We start from the raw sequence: 26112 nt of genomic DNA on the forward strand, positions 1-26112 counted from the left end.
CAGGCCCAAATCATTTTAAAAATTTTAATTCATATGGGATTTATCAGAAAGGCTTAGAGGCTGTGATCTGGATAGTACAAAAACAGATCCACTATCCCCTGGTAGAAAGGCTAGCAGCTGTTCTGTACACAACACTGGGCATCTTTTAGGGTGTGGGGGAATAGTTTCAAGACAAGGTTCCTATGTGTAGCCCTAACTGTCCTGGAGCTTGCTTTATAGATCAGGCTGGCCTCAAACTCAGAGATCTGCCTGCCTCTGGTAGGATTAAAGGCATGTGCAACCATTGGCCACCTGGGAATTGATATTTCTGCAGTGCTAATCTGGTGCTGGAGTCCTAAGGAATTCCTAGAGAGCTGCTGATCGTTGGTCTGGAATCCTGAAGAAGTAGGTTCTAATTACCAGGGAAGGGATGCCTCAGCAGCAGGGTAGATGCATCAGGCAATGAGAGTGAGGGCAAGCAGGCAGAGAGGAACATTACTTCTTCCTTTTTTCAAGGCTGCCGTTAGAAGGTGTCGTACCCTCGAGTCATAAATTGATGCTTTCTGCTTTGCACACAGAGCTCCTGGCATCTGATCTCCAAGACTTTCAGACAGAAAAAAAAGATGGCACCAATGTTGAAGAGTCTACAAGTGTAACTGGGCTAACTAACGGCTGGTTAGAATTTGGTAACGGTGCAGAGTTGTAATGTTCCCAGGCTAAATTACCCCGGGGCAGCTTTGGTCCCTTTCCTAGCTACTCAGTACCTATCTACTTCTTTCTTCAACTTCTGGGGTACTGGGATTACAGGCATGCACCTCTATAATCCTTTGGGAAGTACCTTTTCAGAAAATTATATATATATATATTGGTTTTTTGAGACAGGGTTTCTCTGTGTAGCCCTGGCTGTCCTGGAACTCACTCTGTAGACCAGGCTGGCCTCGAACTCAGAAATCCGCCTGCCTCTACCTCCCAGATGCTGGGATTAAAGTCCTGCGCCACCACCGCCCGGCTTTTTTTTTTTTTTAGAAAATTATATTTTAATTCAGCATGCAAAATAATGGCTTTCATTTTGGCATCCTCAGTGTATGGAGTGTACTTTGCTCCTTAGGTCCCCATTACTGTTTGGTTCCCCTATGTCCTCCTCCTTTTCCTCCTCCTCCCCCAAGTAGTTTCCTGTCTACCTTCATATGATACATGTGTGTACATACCTTTTAGAGACATCTAGAGTTCACCTAAGAGAATGCGCGGGCATCTACTTAGAAGACTCTGCCTCACCTCACTTAATGTACTGGTCTCTAGTTCCATCTAGTTCTAAATGGCATTATTCCATTACTTATAAAATTTATCACACACACACACCTATTTTCACGTTTTAGGAACTACCATGTTGATTTTCATGGAGGCTACACTCTATTGGTACCATCTGTGTACATAACCCTGGCCAACCATGTCCCCATTTGGCTAGCATTCGTTCTTTCGACTTTTTCTCATAGAAATAAGACTCAAGGTAGTTTTGATTTGCCCATATACATAACAGGCCTTGCCCAGTTAATCCTCTAGGAAAACCCCTCACAGACATAGCCAATGTTCTTCCATATTGATGCTCATGGTTTCTAGCCCAGTCGTGTTGACCCCTGGAATCAACCACTGCTTTTCACCACCAAGATCTCACCATTGGGTTAGCAACTGCAGCAGTATGGAAATCTTCACATCACAGCACACAAGATGTGATCATATTTGCACATGGCAACAACAGGCATCTTAAAAGCTTTAAAGTGGACATATGGGAGACTCCCTATGTGTTGGCCATGGGTCATTTGGAGCTTCTGTAAAGTTTCGCCCAGTGTTCTGACAGTGTTTACTATCCACCAGAGCTGTTTTCTTTTCCTTTTCTTTCTTTTCTTTTTTGGTTTTTCAAGACAGAGTTTCTCTGTATAGCCCGGGCTGTCCTGGAACTCACTCTGTAGACCAGGCTGGCCTCGAACTCAGAAATCCACCTGCCTCTGCCTCCCAAGTGCTGGGATTAAAGGCATGCGCCACCACCGCCCGGCCAGAGCTGTTTTCTAAGAAGCTCCTCCCTAGGCTGGGAAGATGGCTCAGTAGGAAAGAGCACTGTGAAATCTGTTTAAAGTCATCACTCTTGGGAGGTAGTTGGTTAGGTGGCAATAAAAAAATAGTTTTAGCTCCTTTTCCATCTTCATGGTTCGTTTAGAAGAAGCCTTTGGACAGGTAACCAGGTAGACTCAGAGGTGTGACAAGATCCATAGCACGACCCAAACTTTTAGAGGGATTAGAAGAGAACATTTAAACCTCTGAGCTCAGCCAGGAGTGCTGACACACGCCTTTAATCACAGCTCTGGGGAGGCAGAGACAGGTGGGTCTACAGAGAGAGCTTCAGGATAAGCCATGGCCACATGGAGCACGTCTCAACAAAGAAAAAAAAAATTACTTTCGAGCTATATACCAATATAACACCAAAGTAAATTATATCTCTAAGCAAGTTGGTCTGAATGCTAAAAAGGGAGGAAAAGCAAGACAATTCACTTTATGAGGCCAATAGAGACCAGAGAGGAGGCAAGACAAAAGTGGACGAGCAGTGTGATGTTCAATGACATGAATTTATCCAAGTAAAACCCAATGTTCATTTTAAAACTGCATCTAGTCAAGTGTCTCAAGATTGCAGAACAGTCCTGTTTTTAGTTTTTATTATTGTTAGTGAATACAAGCAAGTAACAAGTTCGATACACAGGTAAGAAAATACAAAGCCTATCATTCTGTACAATTAATGGTCCACACACAGAAAGGCAACCACAACGCATTTAATAAACAGAAGGTAGCCTCTTTGGCTGCGATCCGGTTGCAAGTATGTAGTAGTGTTGTGGAAATGGTTTTGTGGGCCCTATTTGTGAGTGGCCAAGATGCGGGAGACACGAGGCCATTATGGTGCTGGCGGAAGGCCGTCGACTCTGCAAGAGTGTGGTGAAGGCTAGTGCCGGCCACCACCATGTAAAACCGATAACGGTGTTAGACGGCGCCACCATGCCTAGTTCACTACTGCTGAGACAGATGGTAATGCCTGAAGTCGTTGCTGTTGAAGAGTGGAAGACGTGATAAGGAACTGTAACAGGCCGAGATCTTTCGGTCACCTTACAGGGGATCTTTGCATCTAAATTTTGACAATGAGTATTTTGTATCAAATAAAAGGTTGTTTTGTGTGTAATAAATAAATAAATAAATAAATAAATAGATTAACAGAAAGTAGAAGAACTACTGTTAATAGCGCACAAAGAAAGAGCTTTAGTCCTTTTTATTTACATTTATCTCTTTATTTACATTTATCTATTGGGAGGGGGCATGTGCCATGGCATGAGGGAAGGACAGAGGACAACTTTGTGGGGACAATTATCTCCTTTCACTGTTTGTGTCCTCTGGTCTGGACTCAGGTTATCAGTGCAGTGGCAAACACTTTAACCTACTGAGCCACCTTTCTAGCCTAAAAGTGTGTGGTGTGTGGTGTATGTGTGTGTGAGGGTATGTGGGTGCTGTGTGTGTGTGTGTAGTGTATATGTGTGTGAGGGTGTGTGGGTGCTATGTGTGGTGTGTATGTGTGTTAGAGGTGTTCATGCACAAGCCAAAGGAGTGTCTTGCTCTATTATTCTTGGCCTTCTTCCCTTGAGACAGGGTCTCTATAAACCTAGTACTAGACTGGAGGCAAACAAGCCTCAGCAATCCTCCTGCCTCCCCTCCTCCTCTCTCTCTGTAATGCTAGGGATACAGCCGTGCATGGCCGCACAGGTTCTTTACATGAGTGTTAGATATCTGAACTCACAGGGTTGGGCCGTTGCTTCATTTTTCTCCGTTTGCACTGTGTTCAAAGCAGCTGGTACTAATCCAAAGACTAGTTAGTCTTCCCTATATGTCTTCCAGATGAAAGCAAGCACTCCTGGAGAAAGTAGAAGCTGTTATGCCTCCTAGGGACTAGCCTCAGATGTCAAATGTCACTTAGACTATTCTATTGGGTAAAGGCAGTAACAGTTACTTGTAACTCTTCAAGGGTATGTTTTTGCTGTCTAGTTAGTAAATTTGTAACTTCACTTTCAAGAATCTGTTACTGTGGTAGATCTCAAGGACACAGGTACACAGGAAGAGGCTCCTGAGAGGGACCAAGGATACACTGTCTACAATGGCAAGTTGAATTTCCTGCTGTTGACAAAGCTAATAGAAAAAAGGTAAGGGACTACTTCTAATGTTTCTTTGTAAGAATTATGTTAATAATTTGTTCTTTATGGGTATTCTTCCCAGTTAAACGGTCCCCTTCTAATTTCTGAGTAGTATTAATCAATGCCTGGTAGGTAGACTTACTGAGTTTGAATTATATGTATGTGAAGTTTATTATTTTTTGCATCTATTAGAATACTTTTTGCTTTATAGTACTTACACAGTGAAATTGTTAAACATTTGCTGTCCCTGATTTTTTTTTTTTTGAGACAGGGTTTACTCTGTATACCCCTGGCTGTCCTGGAATTCTGTAGACCAGGCTGGCCTTGAACTCAGAAATCCGCCTGCCTCTGTCTTCTAAGTGCTGGGATTAAAGGCGTGTGCCAACACCGCTCGGTGCTGTCCCTGATTTTTTGCATACAATTTGGCATATGATTTTAGCATATAATTCTAAATCTCTTAAGTGATAATGGGGTGGAGGGGTGTATAAATATGAGTTCAAAGCCAACTTGGACTTCATAGTGAAACTCTGTTCCAAAAGGAAATCAGGAAAAAAGGTATGAGGGGGTTAGGAGGGAGGGAATGGATGAAACATGATTAGTAAAATGTTAATTGCTAAACCTGCATAATTGGAACAGGGGAGTGGATCCCACTACTCTATATTTGAAAAATACTTCCTTTGTTTCTTGAGAACATAATCTCACTATGTAACTTTAGCTGACCGGTACTAGGTAACCCAGAGAGACCTTGAACTCTCAGCAATCCTTTTGTCTTAGCCTGACCTATGAGATGATAGAGCGAGCTGTCATGCTTGAGTACTTTTTTTTTTCAAAACACATCCCCTATAAAGATTGTGTTTCCCAGATTCTTTATCTAGGAATAGACTTCTTTATCTCCTTCAACAGCTCATTCACACCTTTACTATCACAGTACATTGTTATGCCTACTTAGATAGATTTTAGTTTTTCTTTTAAAGAATAGCTCATTGACTATTCACCATGCACAGAGACTCTACTGTGCTCTAGATATGGATATTAAACAAAAATAAATGTGTTTTCTACATTCATTACATGGAGAGTAAATACTGCAGAGAAACAGTGTGTAAGCAAATATACATTATGGTGGGCAGGAGATCTAAAGGATTCTAGCAACAGAGGCTTGGGCAAGCAGGGTACTTTCTCTAGATCAGCTGCTCTCAATCTGCTAGGCTCCCATAGGGGCTGCATGTCAGGTACTTACAATTCATAACAGTAGCAAGATTATGGTTATAAAGTAGCAACAAAATAATTTTTATGGTTGGCGATCACCACAGCATGAGGAACTGCATCAAAGGGTTGCAGCATTAAGGTTGAGAAGCATTGCTTAGATAGTAATTCAAGATCTTTCAAAACAAGGCACTCAGACCTCAGCATATTTCTGTTAGAGTGTATGTTTACATCCTCCTGATATTTACATGGTGAAATTTTATTTATTTATTTTTTTGGTTTTTCGAGACAGGGTTTCTCTGTGTAGCCCTGGCTGTCCTGGAACTCACTCTGTAGACCAGGCTGGCCTCGAACTCAGAAATCCACCTGTCTGTGCCTCCCAAGTGCTGGGATTAAAGGTGTGCGCCACCACCGCCCGGCTCATGGTGAAATTTTAATCCCATCTGTCATCCCACATGATAACGTCGGTAGGCAATTAGCACCTTTATTATTTTAGTGCTAAAAATAACCTTTAAGTTGTGCAAGAAGTCAGATCTTGCGTTCTCTTTAACTGAGAACCAAGTCAGGAAACCTGTCGTTAAAATGACAGCAGGCACCTGATTACCCAACCCCATAAGAAATAAAATTGCAATAACACAGCTACCTATTGTGCTGACTTCCGTCTTTATTATTTTAGACAGGGTAACACTTTGTTACCCTACCATCTGTTAAAGATACTAGGCTGAAGCTGGGCAGTAGTGATGCATCCACAAGTCCAACACTCCAGAGACAGAAGCAGGAGGATCTCTGAATTCGAGGTCTAAAGAGCGAGTCCCAGGATAGTCAGGGCTACACACAGAACGGCTAACTCGAAGAATGAAAAAAAAAAAAAAAAAAGAAGAGAGAGGGAGGGGTGTTGACCTGGCCATGAAGTGCAGGGATTAAAGGTGTGGGTCAGTACGCCCAGCTGCCTTGGGTTAGTTGCTATTCCAACAGCCACACCTGAACAATTCACTGAGCGGTCGCGGAGGCTCGCTAAACTCCGCATAGCACTGCAACTAACAAATCGCATAACACTGAACAGAAAAATGACACCTGCTCGTTGTAGAAAATGATTGTTATTTGTAACTTGCTTCACCAAACCACTACTTAAAACCCTGGCAACTTTCTTTCACATGAGCCCCTCCTTTTAAGCTGGGACTAGATCGCACCCAACCGTAATTAGCGTTGCTACAAGGGGCAGCGGAGGACACATTACACTCCGGAACTCTCCACAGCTGGCCTTCCCCTCCCCCGGCCATCGGACTAGGTAAGCGGCCGTGTCTCCGGAGGCGGCACCAAGCGGGCTCGCACATTCCGGCGCGCCGGGCAGGGCGAACAAAGGTGGCTTCCACCTCACCGCCCGCCGACCACAGAGAACCGCAACTGCCTCGACCGCAGGCTTTCATCCAGCGCGGGTGGTGCTCCGGCCCCCAAAACCCGCGATACCTAACCTCGTGTCCTCCCACCACCCAACGGCTCTGCCCCCAGGCCCGTTCTAAACCACTGCGCACGCGCTGTGAGGCACATAACGACTCGGCTCCGCCCTTCTCCGTATCTCTAGGGATCTCCGTGCACTCCTCGTGTATCCCTAGCCAATCCTAACTCCCGCCCTCCCAATCTTGAAACAGGCCTCTGATTGGTTGCTTGTCCGCGAGGTCTGCGCGGAGTGTGATTGGTTGGTGGCCTCGTCCAATCGGCGTCGGACTGTCGGATTCAAATCCAGAGCGTTGGGCCTGCGGTCGTTGGCCTCATTCGAGTCGTTGCGCCGACCCTAGGCGGACGTGGAGCTCTTTGCACCCCGTTTCCTGGTCCTGTTTTCTCCTCCGCGCGCCGGCAGGATGGCCCACAAGCAGATCTACTACTCAGACAAGTACTTCGATGAACACTACGAGTACCGGTGAGCAGCGTCTGCGGGGAGGGCCGAGCTGGGAGGTCAGACCGGGTGGTCCGGGCTCGGGATCCCTCAGAGGCTTCTGTCCGTCCGGGCAGCCGCGCTTTTGTGTAGTGTTGCGGGGCTCGCAGGAGCTGGGAAGTCATTAGATGGTTGGGCAACTCCTCGGCTCAGAATTCACGACGGCACACCGCACTGGCCGGGACTGGCCTGGAGGGGAAGTCCCCGGAAAGGCACCCGGCGGGGACTACCGAGTGTCTGATGGGTAACGGCTCCAGACGCAGTAACTCGGGGCGTCACTAAAGTGCTTCAGGATCAAATTGAAAACTGGAGATTGCCCTGGGAAGGATTGGGGGAGGTGGTTATACTATCTTCAACTGCTTGTGTATATTGGCCACGTTTGGGGCTTTTGAGGAAGTTTTGAGTTTTAAACCTTGAGGCGCGCTGGAAGGTAGTACCTACCTTAGTATAATTAGCAAGTGGGATTGTGGAAAGTAAGGGATGATTACAGTTAACTTGTATCCACGCTGACTTGGGGTGTGGCTTCAAAGGCCTTTCCGCCTCTGGGTTCTTGTCGGTTGGGATTAGAGCGTTGCATTCTGGGACACGGTCAAGAACTCCAGGAGGGTAAAACCTGTTCCTCCTTTGGGCAAATAGTGACCTTGTTTTCTGTTTGCTGCCCTTTTAGGTTAGTGTCCAGCATGCTGTTTGAGGAATAAGACACTTTTTTAAGAGAGTGGATTCACCGCCCTACCCCCATTCTCTCAAGCCGCTAGTATAGAAGTCTTCACAGCCAGAAAACTTTCTCCGGGCTGTTTTACGATGCACTAATGCTATGAACTTGAATGTTTTTTTTAAGTAGGAAAATCTCGTGGGGTTTTTTTCTTACTAAGAAATTTAATACGTAATGTTTACATAATAATTACAAACTTCACAATGGTAACCATGTGATAATTGGCATAATATTTGGTGGTTATAGTAACCCAGAGCCCAGTTTGGGAATATCTAAAAATGACCAAAAGTAATTGTACTGCCTTTCTAAATTGGGCAATTATATATATGGATGGAAATGTTTAGCATATGGGCTTGTTTCTTTAGTTGCCAGAGTGAGATTTTTTAAACTTAGGGTACATACATTGTGCGTGTTGTGTTTAGAAGCAACTGCTGGTCTGTCTTAAGTAATTTTTTCCAATATAAAGTAGGAGCTAGTCTACTACCCACTGCTGTATTAGTAATAGAATCCAGAGCTCAAGAGATTTTATTTTGAAACATTAAGTGGCTTTTTAAAGCTTGCTATTCAGTCTGCCTCAGCAGTTGCTAAGATTATGGGTGTGTCACCACACCTGGCTTGAGCTTAATTGACCAACCTTTACAAAAGATGAGGAATTAGAGAGGGACTGGACTGATATCACACAGAGGTGTGAGTCTAGGATGCTTTATACATAGCAGAACTATGTGTTGGATAAATTTCAAAACTTAGTGGTTTTGTCGAGGGATAGTTAATGGAACAGTAGATTGCCCCTTTAAATCATGGGAGTCCTTTTTGGCATTTTTGAGGTGGTGTCTATAGCCAAGGGTGTTCTGGAACTCCACGTAGACAGCTCTAGCTGCATCTGCCTTTCTAGTCCTGGGAAGATTACATGTATGCCATCACGCCCAGCTTGGGAGCCTGACTTTACAGAAATAAAATTGAGGGTTTCTTTGCATGCTTTGTAAAGTGGTCATGCATGCACTTTGTGTATCCCAACCAAAACTGGGTTTTGAGAATAGTTTTCCTCGTACGTGATCAGTAGTAATATACAGGTAAAATCATGTACATTAGGATCAACTCCTAGTGAAGTGGTCAACATGATGTATGTAGGAGATACTTGAGGCCCCTTGTATTTGAATGCATTGTAGGGACAGTACTGTTTGTGAAAGCAAATAGACAAGCATCACATCTGTCTTTTAAGGCTGATATCAGTGAAAATAAAAGGTCATGGGGGTATTTTGTACAGTCTTAAATATTAGAAGTTAAGGATGAGGCACTGAAGGGTTTCCCTGAGTTCAGAGAAAGACCTACTCAAAAATGGGTAACCCAAGGTGCCCTGAAACTTGGCAGTCCTTCCTGCTTCCACTATGATCTATAGCAACCAAACAGTAACAAAAACATTAAGCAGTATTTCAAGAATGAGTGGAAACTGGTGTGGCTAAGAATATTTATACAGGTGCCCGGAAATGGCAGTGATGGGGTATAGTCATTAACCTTATGTGGTAAAGTTGATTTAAGGATTATTTGCACTCATAGCCACAGTTTAAATGTATGTTATGGACAGTTTGGTGCTTAGTGGGTTATGGATTGTGCTATCCCAATTCAAAAAAATCCAGAGCTGAATTTGCATCTCCACCTCACAGACTTGACTTATACTATACTGGTCAAAAGTTGTTAAACTTAAAACCAGAAAGGGTAAAATGAGGCTGACATTTAGAGATACTTTGTGGTGACAACATGCTTTATGCAGGCAAAGGTACAAATTAGCTTGTGCATATGTGTTAGAATTGTGTTTTGGCCCTGAATCAAGGCCGGCAGTTTACTGAAGCTGTTGGTTTCAAGCAGGAGCCTACAGAAATGTCTTTCTATGGTCTGTTGGCCATTTTAGAAATGTATAAATCTAATGGTCAATTCATTAGAAAGAAACATCTGGCTGAATGTTGTACCCAGTTCTGTAATTGTAGCACTCCAAGGAGCCTAAGGCAAAAAAGACTGAGGCCAGCATAATAGGGGTGTGTGTGTGGGGGGGTGTCACAAAGAAACAGCTGAGTCACTCGTGATGTGGCTGATAATGTCTCTAATGAGATTCCAAGGTTTCTGTAATATTTACATTACTGATTGGCTTAATTGTTCATTATGTTAGATCTGTTACTAAGAAAAGATTAGTGTGGATTTTCCACAGAAAAGGAAAAATTGTGTTCATAATGGCTTGATAATAAACATATGCTACCCTAAAGTTCTGGAACTGCCCCCTTTACTGGGAAGCTAAAGGTCTACATACAGTTGCAGAGGCATATTTTTGCTTTTAATTTGAAGCATGAAGCAAACTGGACTATATACAAGAACTACAGATCTAGTATTGAATAACAGGAAGCACATTAACTGGTTTAGTCTCCCCACCCCCAGGCCCCTTACTAAGTTTAGTAATCTCAGGTTGAGGTAACAACTAATCCTGGGACTAGGCTCCTTCCTTACTCTTCTATACAACTCCCTTTTAGAATGGCCTCTGGCTTTACCTTGCTGTTCTAGCTATCCTGATAGCACCAGTCTATTTAACAGAGAATTTTTTTTTAACTTGGGTTATGATCTTGCTCCTTGAGTATACTTTTCAGTATTTGGATATTTTCTACCTTTATCCTGTAGAGCAAGAGTTGGTTCATGACCAAAGGAAGCTATAGGAGAGGGTAAGATAAAATAATGTGCCCAACTTAGATTTTAAGGTTCTATTCCTGGGAGATTACTCAACAGCAAGTTTTCTGCTACATTTTTTTCTACAGAATAAAATGCCTTTATTTCTGTGCAGCCTACTATTGGCCTTATACTTGAACATAAGCCATCAAAAGCCAGAACTATAGGCTATAGGAAATATCCAAGATTGATACAGATACTATTGTAATCTAGAGTTGCTTTAGAGAATTGTTTTGAGGACAAAACCCTTCAAAATTTTAAGTATCCCAAAGGTACCTGTATGAAGTGATGATGGCACTAATCTTTGGCTGAATATTTTAACAGGCATGTCATGTTACCCAGAGAACTCTCTAAACAAGTACCCAAAACTCATCTGATGTCCGAAGAGGAGTGGAGGAGACTTGGTGTCCAACAGAGTCTAGGATGGGTTCATTACATGATTCATGAGCCAGGTAAGCTTTGCTATAGAGGAAAGTAATGTTGACTTTCTACCTATAAAAGTAGCCTACTCAGCATAGAGCAAGTGTTCCTGCACGTATATAGAAATTGATGCTATCTTGGTTTTTTTTTTTTTTTTTCCGAGACAGGGTTTCTCTGTGTAGTCCTGGGACTCACTCTGTAGACCAGGTTAGCCTCGAACTCAGAAATCCGCCTGCCTCTGCCTCCCAAGTGCTGGGATTAAAGGCATGCGCCACCAATGCCTGGCAATGTGATCTTTTTATACTTGAAAAACAGCATTGTTAAACTTTCTTGGAATTATGACATTTAAGAGTTTAAAAATTCTTCCTATTACAAAAGCATTGGAGGAACTTAACTATAGATTGCTGGCCTTTATCACCCTGAATAGGGAAGGATTAGGTGGACTCTTCTGGTTTAATTTAATTCCTGGTCTTTTTTTTTTTTTTTCCCAGAGACCAGGTTTGACTAGAACAACCCTTTTTTAGCTAAGCGCAGAATTAGAGGCATATAACCCACACGTTGCTTTCTGGTGGGCTTGTTTTGTGTGTTCAGATTGAACTTTTGTACTTGCTTGGAAAATATATATATATACATACACACACACACACACACACACTGTGCTTGTGTTGTATCAACTTTGATTTTTTTTTATGTGTATTAGCTTGAGATCCAGTAGCTGACTTGAATTATTAGCTGTCCTTTTTCCAAAGAGATTACATTTCTCTTTTCACTGGAAATGATTTTGTAGGTAAAAGTAGGTCAAAGATTAAAATAGTGGAGCAATGCTATAAGAGTTTGTCTGCATTTAGTATTATATTGACAATTTATTTTAAACACTGACTGGTTGTTTTGACGTGAAACTTACTGATAAATATTTCGTTTCCACAGAACCGCATATTCTTCTCTTTAGACGACCTCTTCCAAAAGAACAACAGAAATGAAGTACAGCTGCGATCATCTAACCTTTCAAATTTAATGTATATGTGTATATAAGGTAGTATTCAGTGAATACTTGAAAAATGTACAAACCTTTCATCCATACCTGTGCATGAGCTGTATTCTTCACAGCAACAGAGCTCAGTTAAATGCAACTGCAAGTAGGGTTATTTTAAGTTGTTAAAGATAAATTTTCTTGTAGTTTTTTCTTAATATAAATGCCTGTTTTACTTTACTTGTTTTGTTAAAATAAAGTTTGTATATTGCATTTATATCACTACTGTTGAAATTAATTTGACTTGGTTTCAATTTTTACCCCTGGGGAAAATAAACATACTTAAAAAAATATCAAGCTCCAAATGATGTGTTACTGAGAATAGTAAATCTAAAGTCAATGTAGATTTTACAGCTTTATTTCCAGTTTATTTACCAAATTACTTTGGATTCTGCAAGTGAACAGAAAAACCCAACTCTACTACTTTATGGTGTCCACAAGTCTACAAAAATCTAATGGTTTCAGAGAAAAGTATTTTAGAAGCCACCACATATATGCATCTTTTCGTGTGTGTGTGTGTGTGTGTGTGTGTGTGTGTACCAAGAAGCTAAGTACACATTAGTGGATAGCCATGAAAATATAAATTGAGTGGCTAGTAACAAGACCGTAGTTAGACATTAGCAGGAGTGATTGCTCATTGAACACAGTAAACACTGCAGAGGCACAGCCTTCGGTGTGTGAGATACGCTAAACCTACCCGGACGGCATACCTGAACAAGAACTGGCACCTGGCTGGCTCGCTTGAAATAAGGTGTTTAATTCCAAACCTACATAACGACTCAGGCCTGCCTGTTTGCCAAATGTCCCACACTGCAGGCCATCTTTTTCTGTCGTTCCATCTTGTCTCCACAGTTCTTGGTTTAAGTCGTGTTTTGCGCTAGCTTCCTGTTCTCCAGACTCCGGCATAAGTCTCACATAACTAAACACATTCGACCACTCTTAGTTCTGGTTTCTTAATCTGCCTGGAAGCACCTGCCTTGACATCCTACCAGGTCTAGAAAGTCTACACGACAGGATATTCCTGGAAGCTCACCTTTGACTAGGTCTGCAGGCCTCATTCTTCCTAGGAGTCTCCCTCTCCCGCATAGCATCTGTGAGCACCTTAGGGCGCTCAGAGAGCCTGGCCTCTCCTAGTGTCACATCACGAGGCCCGGCCCACGTAAGCAGAGCTTAGCCGCACCCTTACTGGCCTGCCAGAAGCCACCTCCTAAAGCAGTGGTTGTACAAGTCTTCCACGTGCGGCCCCAGAGGCCCGCCACGCCGAGCACTTCCGGCAGAGAAGGCCTCCGTCGCCTTTCGGTGACGTACTTCCTGGCGCCGCCGCGCAGGAAGGCGGAAACGCCGAGTCGTTGGGTAGACGCGCCGGCTTCAGGGCGCGGGCTCTTCCGTGGCCGCCATGGCGTCGGAGCGGCCGCGGGAGCCCGAAGGAGAGGTAAGGGGTGGGCTGCAGGGCTAGGCACACGCGCGGGGCCACCGGGCCTGAGGTTCGGGGGTGGGGTGGCTCGACCCTCCCACGGTTCGGCCAGCCAAGTGATGCCACAGAGGCCAGCTACCGCCTCGGGCTCCTTAGACTCCCGTCCGCACCTTGCGTGACCGCTAGATGGCGCACCGGCCGTCACAGAAATCCACTCTGAATTGGCCAAACACGATGAGAAAGTTGTCAGAATACCCATACTCTGTATTGCAAAACAAAGCTCTATTTTTGAGTTCCAAGGCACCATGGCCGTGGGATGATTTTCTCGCAAAGGTTCTGCGTGGTTTACTAAGTACAGATCAAATATGTGGTGCTTTTTGTTGAGCAATTAGATGAGAATAAATGTCAGCAATGTGTTTTAAACAACAGCTTTGAGCATTCTCTGGTTCTATTTTGGCTACACTAGGTCCAGGTTTCTTATGTAGCTCATGTATAAAGATGAAAGACGTAAAAATAACTGTCTCCAAGTTTAAATCCTCAGGAACATGCCGAGTTGTGGTTCTTGTTATATAACAAGGTTGGATTTTCCTTCGACTTTAATTCATTGTCTTTTTCACGTATAAGGTCCAGAAACCTCTTTTTTTTCTAATAATACAAAAAGCATCAAGGAGATATCGTTGCCAAACAAATGTTTGTCTTTGCTCTGCACCTTATTCATCAGCATTGGGCCTGTTAGAATGGAGCACTTTTCTTTTGTTTTTTGTTTGTCTACATTTGTCGAATCTCAAGAGCCTTAAAGCCCATACCCACCCTCCTTTCTTCCTTCAGGATAGCATCAAGTTGTCAGCTGATGTCAAACCATTTGTCCCTAAGTTTGCTGGGCTCAATATGGCGTGGTCAGAGTCCTCAGAAGCATGTGTCTTCCCAGGCTGTACTGCCACTTACTATCCATTTGTGCAGGAATCACCAGCGACTGAGTATGTATTTTCTAAATGCCTTGCCTCGTGTAAAAGTTTTCTTTCCCGGAGGTGGTGATAATTAGACCCTCACATACTCTGAAACATTTAGAACATCCTACAGGACACCTTGCAGGTGAGGAAAGGAAGCCCCTCAATCAGCAGAGGTCTGGGTCAATAGCCTAACTGTATTCTGTGCTAAAACTTCATCCTAGAAAGGACAGAGACTATGGTACTTAGAAAGTACAGCTGCAGGGTTCATTTGTTTACATTTAATACTGTCTCACACATGTCAGGACTAAGGGTACCCTGAGCAGTAGAGTGCTTCTTTGCTATTTGTCAGGCCCTAGCCTTTATCTTCGGAGCCATCAAAGCAAAACTGAACCAAACAAATTCACATTTGTATTGGGAAAAGAAACTGCAAGAAGGAAGGATCAGACAGATAACATGCCAGGCTGGGCAACTTAGTGAGACCCTGTCTCAAGTCACAGAGCTCAGTGGTGATCTCTTTCTGTCATACACAGGGCCTCAGGGTCAATCCCCAGTCTACTGAGTAAGTATTAAAGTGCCCATCTTTTATGGCTCCTGGCCTCTGTGGTGTACACCATCTTCTTTGTACTCTGGCCTTCCTAGTACAGTACAGGATGTGGTGGAGGGGTTGAAAGGGCGGGATCCTGAGGACCCGGAGGAAGGCTGTGCAGGCTGTGGTGCAGCTCCTCAGGTAAGGGAATGGCCTTTCGGCTGTTGTGTCTAGTGTGCTGAGACATTGTCAGGTACTTGACCAGCAGTCGGGTGCAAGGCTGTTGGAGCATGCTCTTACTGCACTGGTACTGCATGTGAACTCAGTTTTTAACTCCAAATTACTTTTTCCTGGTGCTGTAGATTGAAGCCACGGCCTTGTGTGTTTTATGAAAGCACTCTACCATTGAGCTCTGTTACCCAGCCCCAGTTCGCTAGTTTTAAACAAAAGGTCAGCAGCAGCCTTTGCAGGAAGAAGAGGAGGTTCTACTTGGCTGTATGTATGTATGTATGTATGTGCATGCACTTGTGTGTGTGGTGTGTGTGGTAAGTGCACACGTGTGCACTTGCATGTGGAAGCCTGAGGCTGATGTGGAGTCTTTCCTCAACTGTTCTTTTATTCCTTGAGAATGAGTCTGACAGAACCTCAAGTTCCTCAGTCAGCTAGACTGGCTGTCCAGTGAGCTTCAAGGCCCTGCGCCCCACCTTTCCAGGCTGGAGTTCCAGGAGCACACTGCAGTGCGCTGCTTTTCACATAGGCTCTGGAACCCAAACTAGGGCCTTGTGCTTGTGGGCCAGGCCCTTTACTGAGCCAGCTCTCCAGCGCTCATTTGGTTGTTGATAGGGGAGTTTCCAATGGGAAAGTAAATGATCCTTAAAAAAATATTAAAAAGTTTAAATTAGCGTCTTAAAAAATAATCAATGCCCTTGATTTGTGTTATGAAATCTGCAACTGAAATTTACACTTTTTAGACAAAAAATGTATCCTGAAGACATGGCTTTCGGAGCCCCTACCTTTCCAGCACAGTACGTGTCTTCTGAGATAGCGCTGCAGTCTTTCACCTATCCCACTTACACCCTCGAGTCCGCACAGAGTGTTTGCTCAATGCCAACCCTGCAGTACGATTACAGCCAAGCACAGTGTCATCCAGGCTTTCGGGCAGCAAAGGCCCGAAATGAGCACATGTGCCCTCCTCCTCAGGAAGCAAAAGGTGTATTTAAGGTGAGGAAGTGTGGGTTTGCGGGTCCTCATGTTAGTCATTTGATTGTTCACAGTGCCAGAAGGTAGTGTGTTCTGTGATATCTGAGTATCGCTTACCTTTTGTGGTAACCTTTTTACAAATGGTTTGCTCTATGCTCTTAAATGTTTGAGTTGTGACTACTTACTGGTTTGCTTTGTTAAAGTTTATCAGTGTGGTAGTTATTTCCTTTTTTTTAAAGATTTATTTATGCCGGGCAGTGGTGGCGCACGCCTTTAATCCCAGCACTTGGGAGGCAGAGGCAGGCGGATTTCTGAGTTTGAGGCCACCCTGGTCTACAGAGTGAGTTCCAGGACAGCCAGGGCTACACAGAGAAACCCTGTCTCGAAAAACCAAAAAAAAAAAAAAAAAAAGATTTATTTATTTCATGTACACTGTTGTTGTCTTCAGACACACCAGAAGAGGGCATCAGATCCCATTACAGATGGTTGTGAGCCACCATGTGGGTGCTGGGAATTGAACTCAGGACCTCTGGTGGAGCAGCCAGTGCTCTAACCTCTGAGCCATGTCTCCAACCCAGGTAGTAGTTTTCTTAGTTCATAGTTTCTTTATTTTTTATCTCTCCTGCAGAAAAAATCCTCTGATGAGAGAAGAGCATGTGAAGAGCAAAAGTCAAGCAACAGAAGGGCTGACAGTGCGGTGCCCTGTGAGGCAAGACCAGCCAGAGGGTCATGTCACCTGTCCTCTCGCGCTGAGAGCAGTTTGAAATCTGGTAAAGCTGACAAAGTCTGGTATAATGCCGGTCTGTTCCGCTTTCTTGAAATAGTACCATTCTCGTGGGCTTGCTCATCATGACTGCTCCAAGACATGTGTCTGGAGCCTGGCCTCACTGAGGCCATCAGACATGCTAAGGTTTCCACATGTCATTTCTCTCAGGCAGTAGTGGGAGATGGGGATGGGTTGTATAGGCCTGTTAGGACCATCACACAGCATACGGTGGTGAGAGCAAGCTTCACAGCCATAGTCTTTCTACTGTGTGTCCATGCTCGTTCCTGAACTCGCCTCTCTTCATTCTGGGGATGCTTGAAGTAGCAGAAAGATTTAAGTATAGTGAAAATCCCATGCTATATGGCACTAGACCTGGGCAGTCTGGTTACTGGAGACTACACATACATCTCACAATTCAAAAATTTCTCTTCCCACCTGGCTGAAAGCTAGGGGTCTACCTGGTACCTCTGTTGTTTTTAGTTCCGAGACCAGGCCTTACTGTATAGACCAGATTGGCCTTGAAGTTTTGGGCCTCCTACCTCAGGCTCCTAAGTGCTAGGATTACTGGCATATGTAGCGTTGTACTTAGGAGAAGGTATCTCTAAGGTCTCTTCTGCCCCGAGTCTTTACAGAGCGTTTGCTGAGCCGTGTTCCCAGCTGAGCGCATCAGTTCTTCTGTAAATTATTTACTAGTATGGTTTGATCACAGAAAGAACTATTTCTTTCCTTTCTTAATGATTTGTTTTTATTTTATGTGCGTTGATATTTCTCCTGCCTGTATATCTGGGTGAAGATGTCAGATACCCTGGAGCTGGAGTTAGAGATTGTGGTGAGCTGCCACGTGGGTGCTGAGAATTGAACTGGGTCCTCTGGAAAAACAGCCAAGCTGTCTCCCATCTCTCCAGGCCCCACAACTATTTCTGTAATGATTTACAGCTTTCGCTTTTTGTTGTTGTTGCTGTTGTTAGTTTTGAGACAGGGTCTCACTGTGTTGCTCTTGCTGTCCGAGAACTCATTTTGTAGACCCAGCCAGCCTTGAACTCACAGAGATTTTCTGCTTCTGCCTCCTAAATGGACAAAAGGTGTGTGCCAGTACACTCTGCTTACAGCTTTGTGTGTGTGTCGTTAACTGGCTCTGTGAACTTCTGTGTAAGTCTATCACTTGGTTTAAGAAGTGTTTCTATTCTCATGACCCAGCTGGCACATAAAGTGGAAATTTCCATGTTAGATGTCCCAGCTCTGGCCTTAGAACTGTCTGAGAGAATTCATGGGACTGCAGTCACTTCACTGTCCATGCCTGAAGTATGGGAAAGAGGCGGAAAGCTTCGTGCAGCAGCCTCCGTCCACGTTGCTCTTAGAGATGGAACGGGGAGTTGGTTACTCGCAGGAAATCTGTGAGGCTCCCCTCAAGTTTGCCCAGCTTGGAAGTGTGTGATTAAGATGGCCAGCTGTGCATTCAGACTTGGCTGTTCTCACCAGCTTTAGTGTTTTTCCCGACATGTCCATTCAGGTGGATGCCTGTTGTCCTCTGTATCTAGTGCAGCTGTAAGAACCAAGAGCCGTGGAAGCCAGCGTTAACAGCAGCCTGCTGCAGCACTCCTTTCTCTGAGTCCATGGGTCGGGTGCTAATGAGCAAGGTGCATCCTGACTTCTACCCCAACTTCTCATTCTGTAATTACAGATGGTTGTCACAAGCGACCCGACCGCAAGTCCAGAATCCTTGCAAAAAGTGCATCTACCTCGAAACCCGAATTTGAGTTTAGCAGGTTGGACTTTCCTGAACTGCAGAGTCCAAAGAACAGTAATGTGCCAGAGACACAGAAGCCGCCCAGGTGGGGGCCTCTTGGCTCTGCTGCCAGTAACATGTCTCTCCTGGGAGAAGTAGGCAAGCCCGTTGCAGATATGGTAGAGGTGAGTAGAAGGGCTGGTCTGTACTTTCGATGTCTGCACACACCTTTGTGTTTATCACTTTAAACCTACCGTGGGCTATGAAGACCAGCTCGTTGCTAGGGAAAAGGTACTGGGGAGAGGCCTTGGCTTTCACCCTGCCAGCCTAATGATAGATAGCACAGTGGTGCCACCTAGGGCTGCTGTCTTCTAAAGGACCATCGAGGTGCTGCTTTTAAACCTAGCAGCTCAAAGGTAAGGGCAGTGAGTGCCTCAGAAGGAAGAGGTCTGATAGTTCCACTTAAAGCACCCTTTCTATCACTGCAGTCTCACAGCACGTAAAGAGATGGTGACCTTTTCCTGCCCACTGGCCTCCAAACAAGCACTTGAAAAGGTAGCCCTTGCATACCGCCTCCCCACTTACAAATAAGTAAGTATGTCTCATTTAAAAACCGAAATAGCAGCCGGGCAGTGGTGGTACACACCTTTAATCCCAGTACTTGGGAGGCAGAGGCAGACAGATTTCTGAGTTCGAGGCCAGCCTGGTCTACAGAGTGAGTTCCAGGACAGCCTGGGCTACACAGAGAAACCCTGTCTCAAAAAACCAAAAAAAAAAAAAAGTAATATTTAAAACTCACGTGATAGAGCTTCTGAAATGTCTAGGCTTTTTACTTACGTCTCTGTCTTACCTCATCATTAACAGTCGATTCAGCAGTGGTCATTGCAACAGTCTCAGTTATAGTCCACCAAATTAAACTTTTCTTTTCCAAGACTGACTTATAATTCTAGGGAATGAAAAGTGTTGGATTATTTTGTTAGTTTCTTGGCTATGACTAAGATACCTGTCGTAGACGGGGAGGGAAGACTTGTTTGTCTCATAGTTTCAGAAGGTACAGGGCATTACAGTGGAAAGGAAGGTATGCTAGGATATAAGGTGGTGGCTTGTTCACATTGTATGGACAGGAAACTGCATATCTTAACCAGAAGCAAGTGTAAAACAGTCCCATCAGGTCAGGGGAGTGTGTTCAAACACAAGGACCTCTGGATGACACCTCAGATCCCAGCCATAAGGTAAACCCCTAAAATGACTTGTGGCATATCCTACCCGAGGGAGAGAGAAGGACCAGACAGCATGGAAACAGAGGAAAAGGAAAGATAAAGCCACACTCCATTTCCTGTCCCTCTAATCAGTAGGGATTTCCTCTTCCTGTTTTTGGCATTCTTTTAGGCATCTTCTGGAAAGGTCTGAAGGCCTCCGGTGGCTGATACATGAGAAAATAGGCCATTCTGTTGCATCTCCTATGCTTGGACCCTAATTCTATTGTCACACAGTCTTCTGTCAAGTGTGTGCACAGTAAGGCAGATGACTGGCTGTATCAAAGTCATAGTTCAAGTCACCGTTCACCTAGTAGATATGTGGGCCAGCTGGAACAGTAGCAGGAAGGGACTGGTCTCTATGTCAAGGTCACCTGTACATAGAGAGTTACGTGTCCAAGCATGTAGTGAAGTGCTTCTCTTAATGGAGGTAAGATTTACACAGATGGTTACACTATCTTGAGTTAAAGCGAGGGCCTTTTAATCTTAAAACAAAATAATTTTTTATATCATTAATATTTATAAATGTCAGGAAAAACTTTTTTTTTAAGTAATTGTCTGAAATACCATGAAGCACTGTGCTGACATTTAATTTTTTGAAGGATTCATTTTGAAGTGTGTACGTGTGCTCGTGTGTGCACGGGAATGAGCAGAATGGTGCATGTGGAGTCCAGGTGCATCCAGTCCCCAGGAGTCGGAGTTAGGTGTGCTTGTGAGCTGCCTGCGTGGGTGCTGGGAACCAAACTCAGGTGTTCTGCAGTTGCTATACGTAATTGTAACTGCTGAGCCATCTCTTCAGCACTTTTAAGACCACTTTTGTTGGTCTTAAAATAAGGTCAGTTCTAGGTTGGTCTGCCCTCAACCTAGAACTGACCTTAACACTTGCATGTAATTTAAACGGTATAAAGGCAAAAAAGAAGGAGGAGGGATGGGATAGGGGATTAATGGGGGTGGGGTGGGGAAGGAGGATGGCATCTGAAATGTAAATAAATAAAATATTGAATAAAAAGTAATACTGCACAGTGTGGGAGCTGTGGGGTTGGCTCAGTGAGTAAAGGCTTGCCGTGCCAGAGTGAGGGCCTTAGCTTGAGGGCCTAAAACCAGTGGACAGGCCCGACACAGCCCATGTCTGTAACCCCAGGCCTCTCGTGGGGAGATGGGACACAGAGACAAAGAATCACCTAAAGCTTGGGCCGGCCAGCCTGGGGTAGGTTCCCAATGGTGAGCAAGAAACCCTATCTCAAGGTTGTTACAGGACAGGAACCCAAGCCTGAGGCTATCCTCTGACCTCTCCACACATGCACAATGCCATAGCCTCAGCAGCACACAACAGGAGTTTATAAATTCTTCTAAATAATGATGATCATACACAGTCCAAGCAGAAGAGAGTTCCCTCAATTAAGGAGTATGCATTTATGTTCTTAATGTTTAAAATCCTTTGGGGCTTTTTTCCACTTAAGTATTTTTTGACAACAACCATGGCATTTGGATCTATCCTATTGCTAACTATAGTTCATTTAAACCATCTTAAATAAGTAAGTCGTTTGTAGTTTTCATTGGTCTTTGTGAGCTTGACAGTTAGCTTTATGAAAAGCACATGTGTTTTTACTTTGGTGTGTGTGGCTCAGAATAAGCATAGGTACTGACTGGTTGAGCTATAGCCCCAATCCTGGACTGTGTTTTGATAATTGTAATGTAGGTTCCTGAACATACTGAAATAATAAAATAGCAAGCAGGTAAATTTGTGAGGTATATAAACCTAAAACTCATTTTAAACTTAAACATAATTTAAAAAAAAAAAAAAAAAAGCCGGGCGGTGGTGGTGCATGCCTTTAATCCCAGCACTTGGAAGGCAGAGGCAGGCGGATTTCTGAGTTCGAGACCAGCCTGGTCTACAGAGTGAGTTCCAGGACAGCCAGGGCTACACAGAGAAACCCTGTCTCGAAAAAACCAAAAAAAAAAAAAAAAAGGGGCTGGAGCAATGGCTCAGTGGTTAGAGCACTGGCTGCTTTTTGAGAGGACCTGGGTTCAATTCCCATCACCTACATGGCATCTCAGAGTCATCTGTAACTCCAGTTCTGAGAATCCAGAGCCCGTTCTTGACTTTTGTGGGCACTAGGCATGCAGATGGTTCCCAGACATACATGCAGACAAATCACCCATAACCTACGAGTACAAATTAAACATATCCATTTGCTTATGCTGGTATTGCAGTCACTCTGGGGTGTGTTTGGATGTCCTTGCATTCTGCACTACACACCATTGCATGCCCCCAGTCAGTGGGTGAAGGAGCCTGCTTCATTGGAGGACACACATGTTTCGTGACTCTGGATGTTGCATTTTGATTTGATGGATTCTTTGTATTTTGGTGTGTGAACATTTATTAGGACCATTGGGTTTTAGGGTTTTTTGTTGTTCGTCTGTTTGTTTTGTTAGACAAGGTCTATTATGTAGCTCTGGCTGTCCTGGAACTCACTATGTAGACTGGGCAAACTCACAGAGATCCAGCTGTCTCTGCTCCTGAATGCTAGGATTAGTCCTTTGCCACCCCACCTGGTTGGACTGTTGAATTTTTTGAATTGTAGAAGTATAGGGATACTTGTAGCTGTCCTTGGCTACATTGTGGGTTCTTCTTTCTTCTACCCTTCTCCATCCCTTTTCTTCCCCTCTTTCAACCCCCTAACACTAGATAGGAGAGAAAAGGGTAGAGGGCAAAGGAAAGAGTTCCCTGACTACAGTGAGGGACTGGAAAGGGGGAGACATCATTAGACTACTTACTGCTGACTAGAGCCTGAGTTCTTTGGGGCAAGTTTGGTCTTATTTCTTCTTTTCACACGACTACCTAACCACACACAACTAACAACAACCAACCCAAAACCCAACAACAACCTATCATACCTCTCAGGGCCCTAGCGTTTATGTACCCTCTGAAAAGTCCCCAGAATTCCAAATGTCACATCCCCAGCAAAGCATGAGACAATCATAGTCAGCTGCTGTGGACTGTCTGAAGCAGCTCCGTATCCTACAACTGGGATTAAAACAAAAACATATTCTCATAATACTTCTTTGTTTTTTAAAGAAACCAAAATTCTCACTACAGATATTCCCTGAAATGTTGTATATGGAGTGTGTAGGTGTATAATTTGTTTATTTGATTTTTCACATTTGTAAGTGTGAGAGTATGTGTGGGCAAACACCACCACATGCAGTATTTACACACTGAACCATCTACCGCCTCTGCTGTTCATGGTATATAAAAGTTCCATGTTAAAGTAGTGTGAGCCAATTATTGGAACCTATATGAAAATAATACACAGTGCTTACATTGTAGGCAGAGAAGTGGAAAGGTACTACCTAAGCTGCAAGACAGTAAGTAGGTGGGTGGGGTTTTAGGAGGAAAGTTTACTAGAATAAAATAGTTAACTTTTCTTGTTGTGTACTTAGCTTTTTTTTTTAATTAAATGATTCCTTTCTGTTTGAAATAGAAAGTAAATAACAGTTAGACTGAGTTTTGTGTACTTTTTAAATTAGATTGTTTTAGAGCAGTTTTAGGGTCACTGCAAATTGAGAGGTAGGGATAGTTTTTCTCATATGCTGCCTGCCCTGTGCACCCCATTGTCCATGCCAGCCCACCCTGGTTGTGTGTTATAGTTACACAACTCCATGGGCATGCCTCTTACCCCTGGCATTCCTAATTGACACCTGTGTCACTCCAGGTGGATAGAGAATGATATGTGTCTGTCGTCATGTCATGAAAAGGAGAGTTGCTGCCATGAAGATCTGTGTTTCACCTGTATTTTCTCCCCAGCACCCGCAGCCTCTCTGATCAGTTGTCTTTTGGAACATTGTAGAGTTGGAGTCACGTGTTCTGTAGCGGCTTTCACTTGATAACATGCACTGGTCTGTGACTTCCTGCTTGTTAGCTCAGTTGTAGGCCTTTACCCTTTTGCCACAGTGGCCTCATGTGGAACCTCCCCACCAGTGAGTGAGCACTCTCCTGCATCTCCACACCAGATTGTTTCTTTTGTGTATTTGGCCGTTCTAAAATGTGTATGATTCTGTGTTGTTTTAAATGGCTTTTCCCTAATGATATCTGATGGGTTCCTTTTAGGGCAAAATGGTGAAGACCAATCACACTGATGGAGCTGTGACCAATAATGCTGCTACCAGTTCCCCTTCATGTACACGAGGTAAAAGCGACCACAAAGTGCTGTTTGCTAAGCACATTTAACACCAGTGTGCTAAAATATTGTTTGTTTTGGAGCTGCCTTTAAGATAGCTTTGCAACAGTAGCATCAGTGTTATATAAAATACAGGAGCCCATCCATGATAGGCTGTGTAAACTGAGAAGCCCTATTCTAAATGAGTGTCACAGTCCCAGAGCATCTATATATTTAAGTAATAACTTGATATTTGCATTATTCAAAGTTAGACCAAGTTTTAAAACAATGCTGGCCTATAACCTCAGCATCTGGGAGTTGTGAGGCAAGAGAATTGCCACAAGTTTAAGGCCAGCCTTGTCTATATTTAGTTCTGGGATAACCTAGTCTTCACAGTGAGATTCTGTCTCATAAAACAACAGATTTTCCACTTAAAAATTAATAAGTAGCCAGGCAGTGGTGGCTCACGCCTTTAATCCCAGAACTTGGGAGGCAGAGATAGGCGGACTTCTGAGTTCAAGGCCAGCCTGGTCTACAGAGTGAGTTCCAGGACAGCCAGGGCTACACAGAGAAACCCTGTCTCGAAAAACAAAAAAAAAAAAAAAAACAAAAAAATAATAAGTGTATTGCATTTTAGACACAGTTTATTTCTATAAAAAGCAACCTTTTCTATAGTTAAAAGGCTATTTCTAGAGCAGCCTTGGCTTACCAAGTACTGTGTAGCATGTAGCTATGTGGGGTGCTTTGTCATTTAGCTCTCCCATTGTTACTGCCTTGCACCTTGATGTATGCTCCTTAGAGTGAGGAATGAGAGCGAGTACTGGCCTTCTCTCCTGCCAGGAAGATGGTTGTAACCCGGTGGGCTTTCAGGACCCCCGGAAGCCAGGAATTCAGAAAGGGTTGAAGGGATTCTATTTCTGAGATGGATACAGAAGCTTATCCTAGCAAAAAGTCCAAAGCATGCCTTGGAGCATGGGCTCTGTGTTCTTGTATTTAGTGTGGTGTTCCCCGGGGCAGCTCTTCACTGCCAAGACTGTCTGGGCAGCTCTGCAGTGTGGGACAGGTGGTTGACAGGCATTTGTCATCCCTGATGACGGATGGCCTTTGTTTGGTCTCCTGTAGAACTTGATGGGCGTCAGAGGAGTAGCTGTAGTGTGCTTACACTGTGTTGTAATGAAGGGAGTCGCCAGTCACTGTGACAGCAGAGGTCTACAGATCCTTCACTTCTGCTGTTAAAAACACAGAGCAGGGTTAACAGACTCCCAAGTGGTCTTAGCTTTTTAATCCTGTGTTTGCTACATGGATATTTTGTGGGTTGTTGTTTGACAGAAACTTGTTTGCCTACCCATCTTTGTCCTCCAAATAAAGAATCCTAGGCAAATAATTAACTTAAGAATTGGGTGGGTGGGGGGAGGCTGGAGAGATGGCTCAGCAGTTAAGAGTACTGACTGCTCTTCCAAAGGTCCTGACTTCAATTCCCAGCAACCACATGGTGGCTCACAACCATTTGTAACAGGATCCGATGCCCTCTTCTGGTGTAGAAGACAGCAACAATGTACTCACATATATAAAATAAATAAATCTTTAAAAAAAAAAAAGAATTGAAGGAGAAGTGACTGAGCATGCATTCTTCTAGAAGAAAAATGAATAGAGTCAATACTGTACCTCTGAGATAGTGTTAGACAGTCAGTCGCTACTGTAGTTCTGGGGTGGTGTTAGATAGTCAGTGAATACTGTAGTGTTACACAATCTGTGGATTCTGTAGTTCTAGGAGTGTTCTAGGCAGCTAGTTGGTAGATACTATAGTCTTCCAAGGTCTTATTCTAGGTACTGTCTTTTTGCTTGTTTGGTTTTTGGGTTTTTTGGTTGGGTTGGGTTGGGTTGGGTTGGGTTGGGTTGGGTTGGGTTGGG

General features: G+C 43.9%; 2 protein-coding genes and 1 non-coding gene across 4 annotated transcripts in view; all 3 read left to right on the forward strand.

The window, feature by feature from the left end:
• The first annotated feature begins 7080 nt into the window (after positions 1-7080).
• Cks2 (CDC28 protein kinase regulatory subunit 2) lies at positions 7081-12425 on the forward strand. The gene is made up of 3 exons (XM_028772111.1): positions 7081-7320; positions 11078-11205; positions 12101-12425. Exons 1-3 carry the CDS (start codon positions 7262-7264, stop codon positions 12151-12153), a joined length of 240 nt encoding a protein of 79 aa, XP_028627944.1. The 5' UTR covers positions 7081-7261; the 3' UTR covers positions 12154-12425.
• LOC114624988 lies at positions 9860-9996 on the forward strand. Its single transcript, XR_003711990.1, has one exon. It is a non-coding gene; the product is annotated as a small nucleolar RNA SNORA2/SNORA34 family (small nucleolar RNA).
• Positions 12426-13525: 1100 nt separating the features above from the next.
• The window catches only part of Secisbp2 (SECIS binding protein 2), a 33669-nt gene continuing 21082 nt past the window's right edge, over positions 13526-26112 (forward strand). Inside the window, exons 1-6 of one of the 2 annotated variants that reach the window (XM_028772078.1) lie at positions 13526-13635; positions 14446-14594; positions 16065-16314; positions 16922-17063; positions 18741-18970; positions 24153-24231. In XM_028772078.1, the coding sequence (XP_028627911.1) occupies positions 13600-13635; positions 14446-14594; positions 16065-16314; positions 16922-17063; positions 18741-18970; positions 24153-24231 (886 nt within the window). In that variant the 5' untranslated portion in view covers positions 13526-13599. Of the gene's footprint in view, positions 13636-14445; positions 14595-14629; positions 14710-16064; positions 16315-16921; positions 17064-18740; positions 18971-24152; positions 24232-26112 lie in introns of those variants that run through there. The other variant, XM_028772079.1, reaches the window with a different exon arrangement.

Source organism: Grammomys surdaster, unplaced genomic scaffold (genome assembly GCF_004785775.1).
Source record: "Grammomys surdaster isolate TR1022 unplaced genomic scaffold, NIH_TR_1.0 211, whole genome shotgun sequence".
NCBI lineage: Eukaryota > Metazoa > Chordata > Mammalia > Rodentia > Muridae > Grammomys > Grammomys surdaster.

What these genes read in the sequence shown, in the direction of transcription:
- Cks2 (XM_028772111.1), top strand. Translation starts at nt 7,262, where the DNA reads ATGGCCCACAAGCAGATCTACTACTCAGACAAGTACTTCGATGAACAC. An exon ending in GATGAACACTACGAGTACCG is followed by an intron (nt 7,321 to 11,077) that starts GTGAGCAGCGTC and finishes ATATTTTAACAG; the next exon opens with GCATGTCATGTTACCCAGAG. An exon ending in TTACATGATTCATGAGCCAG is followed by an intron (nt 11,206 to 12,100) that starts GTAAGCTTTGCT and finishes TCGTTTCCACAG; the next exon opens with AACCGCATATTCTTCTCTTT.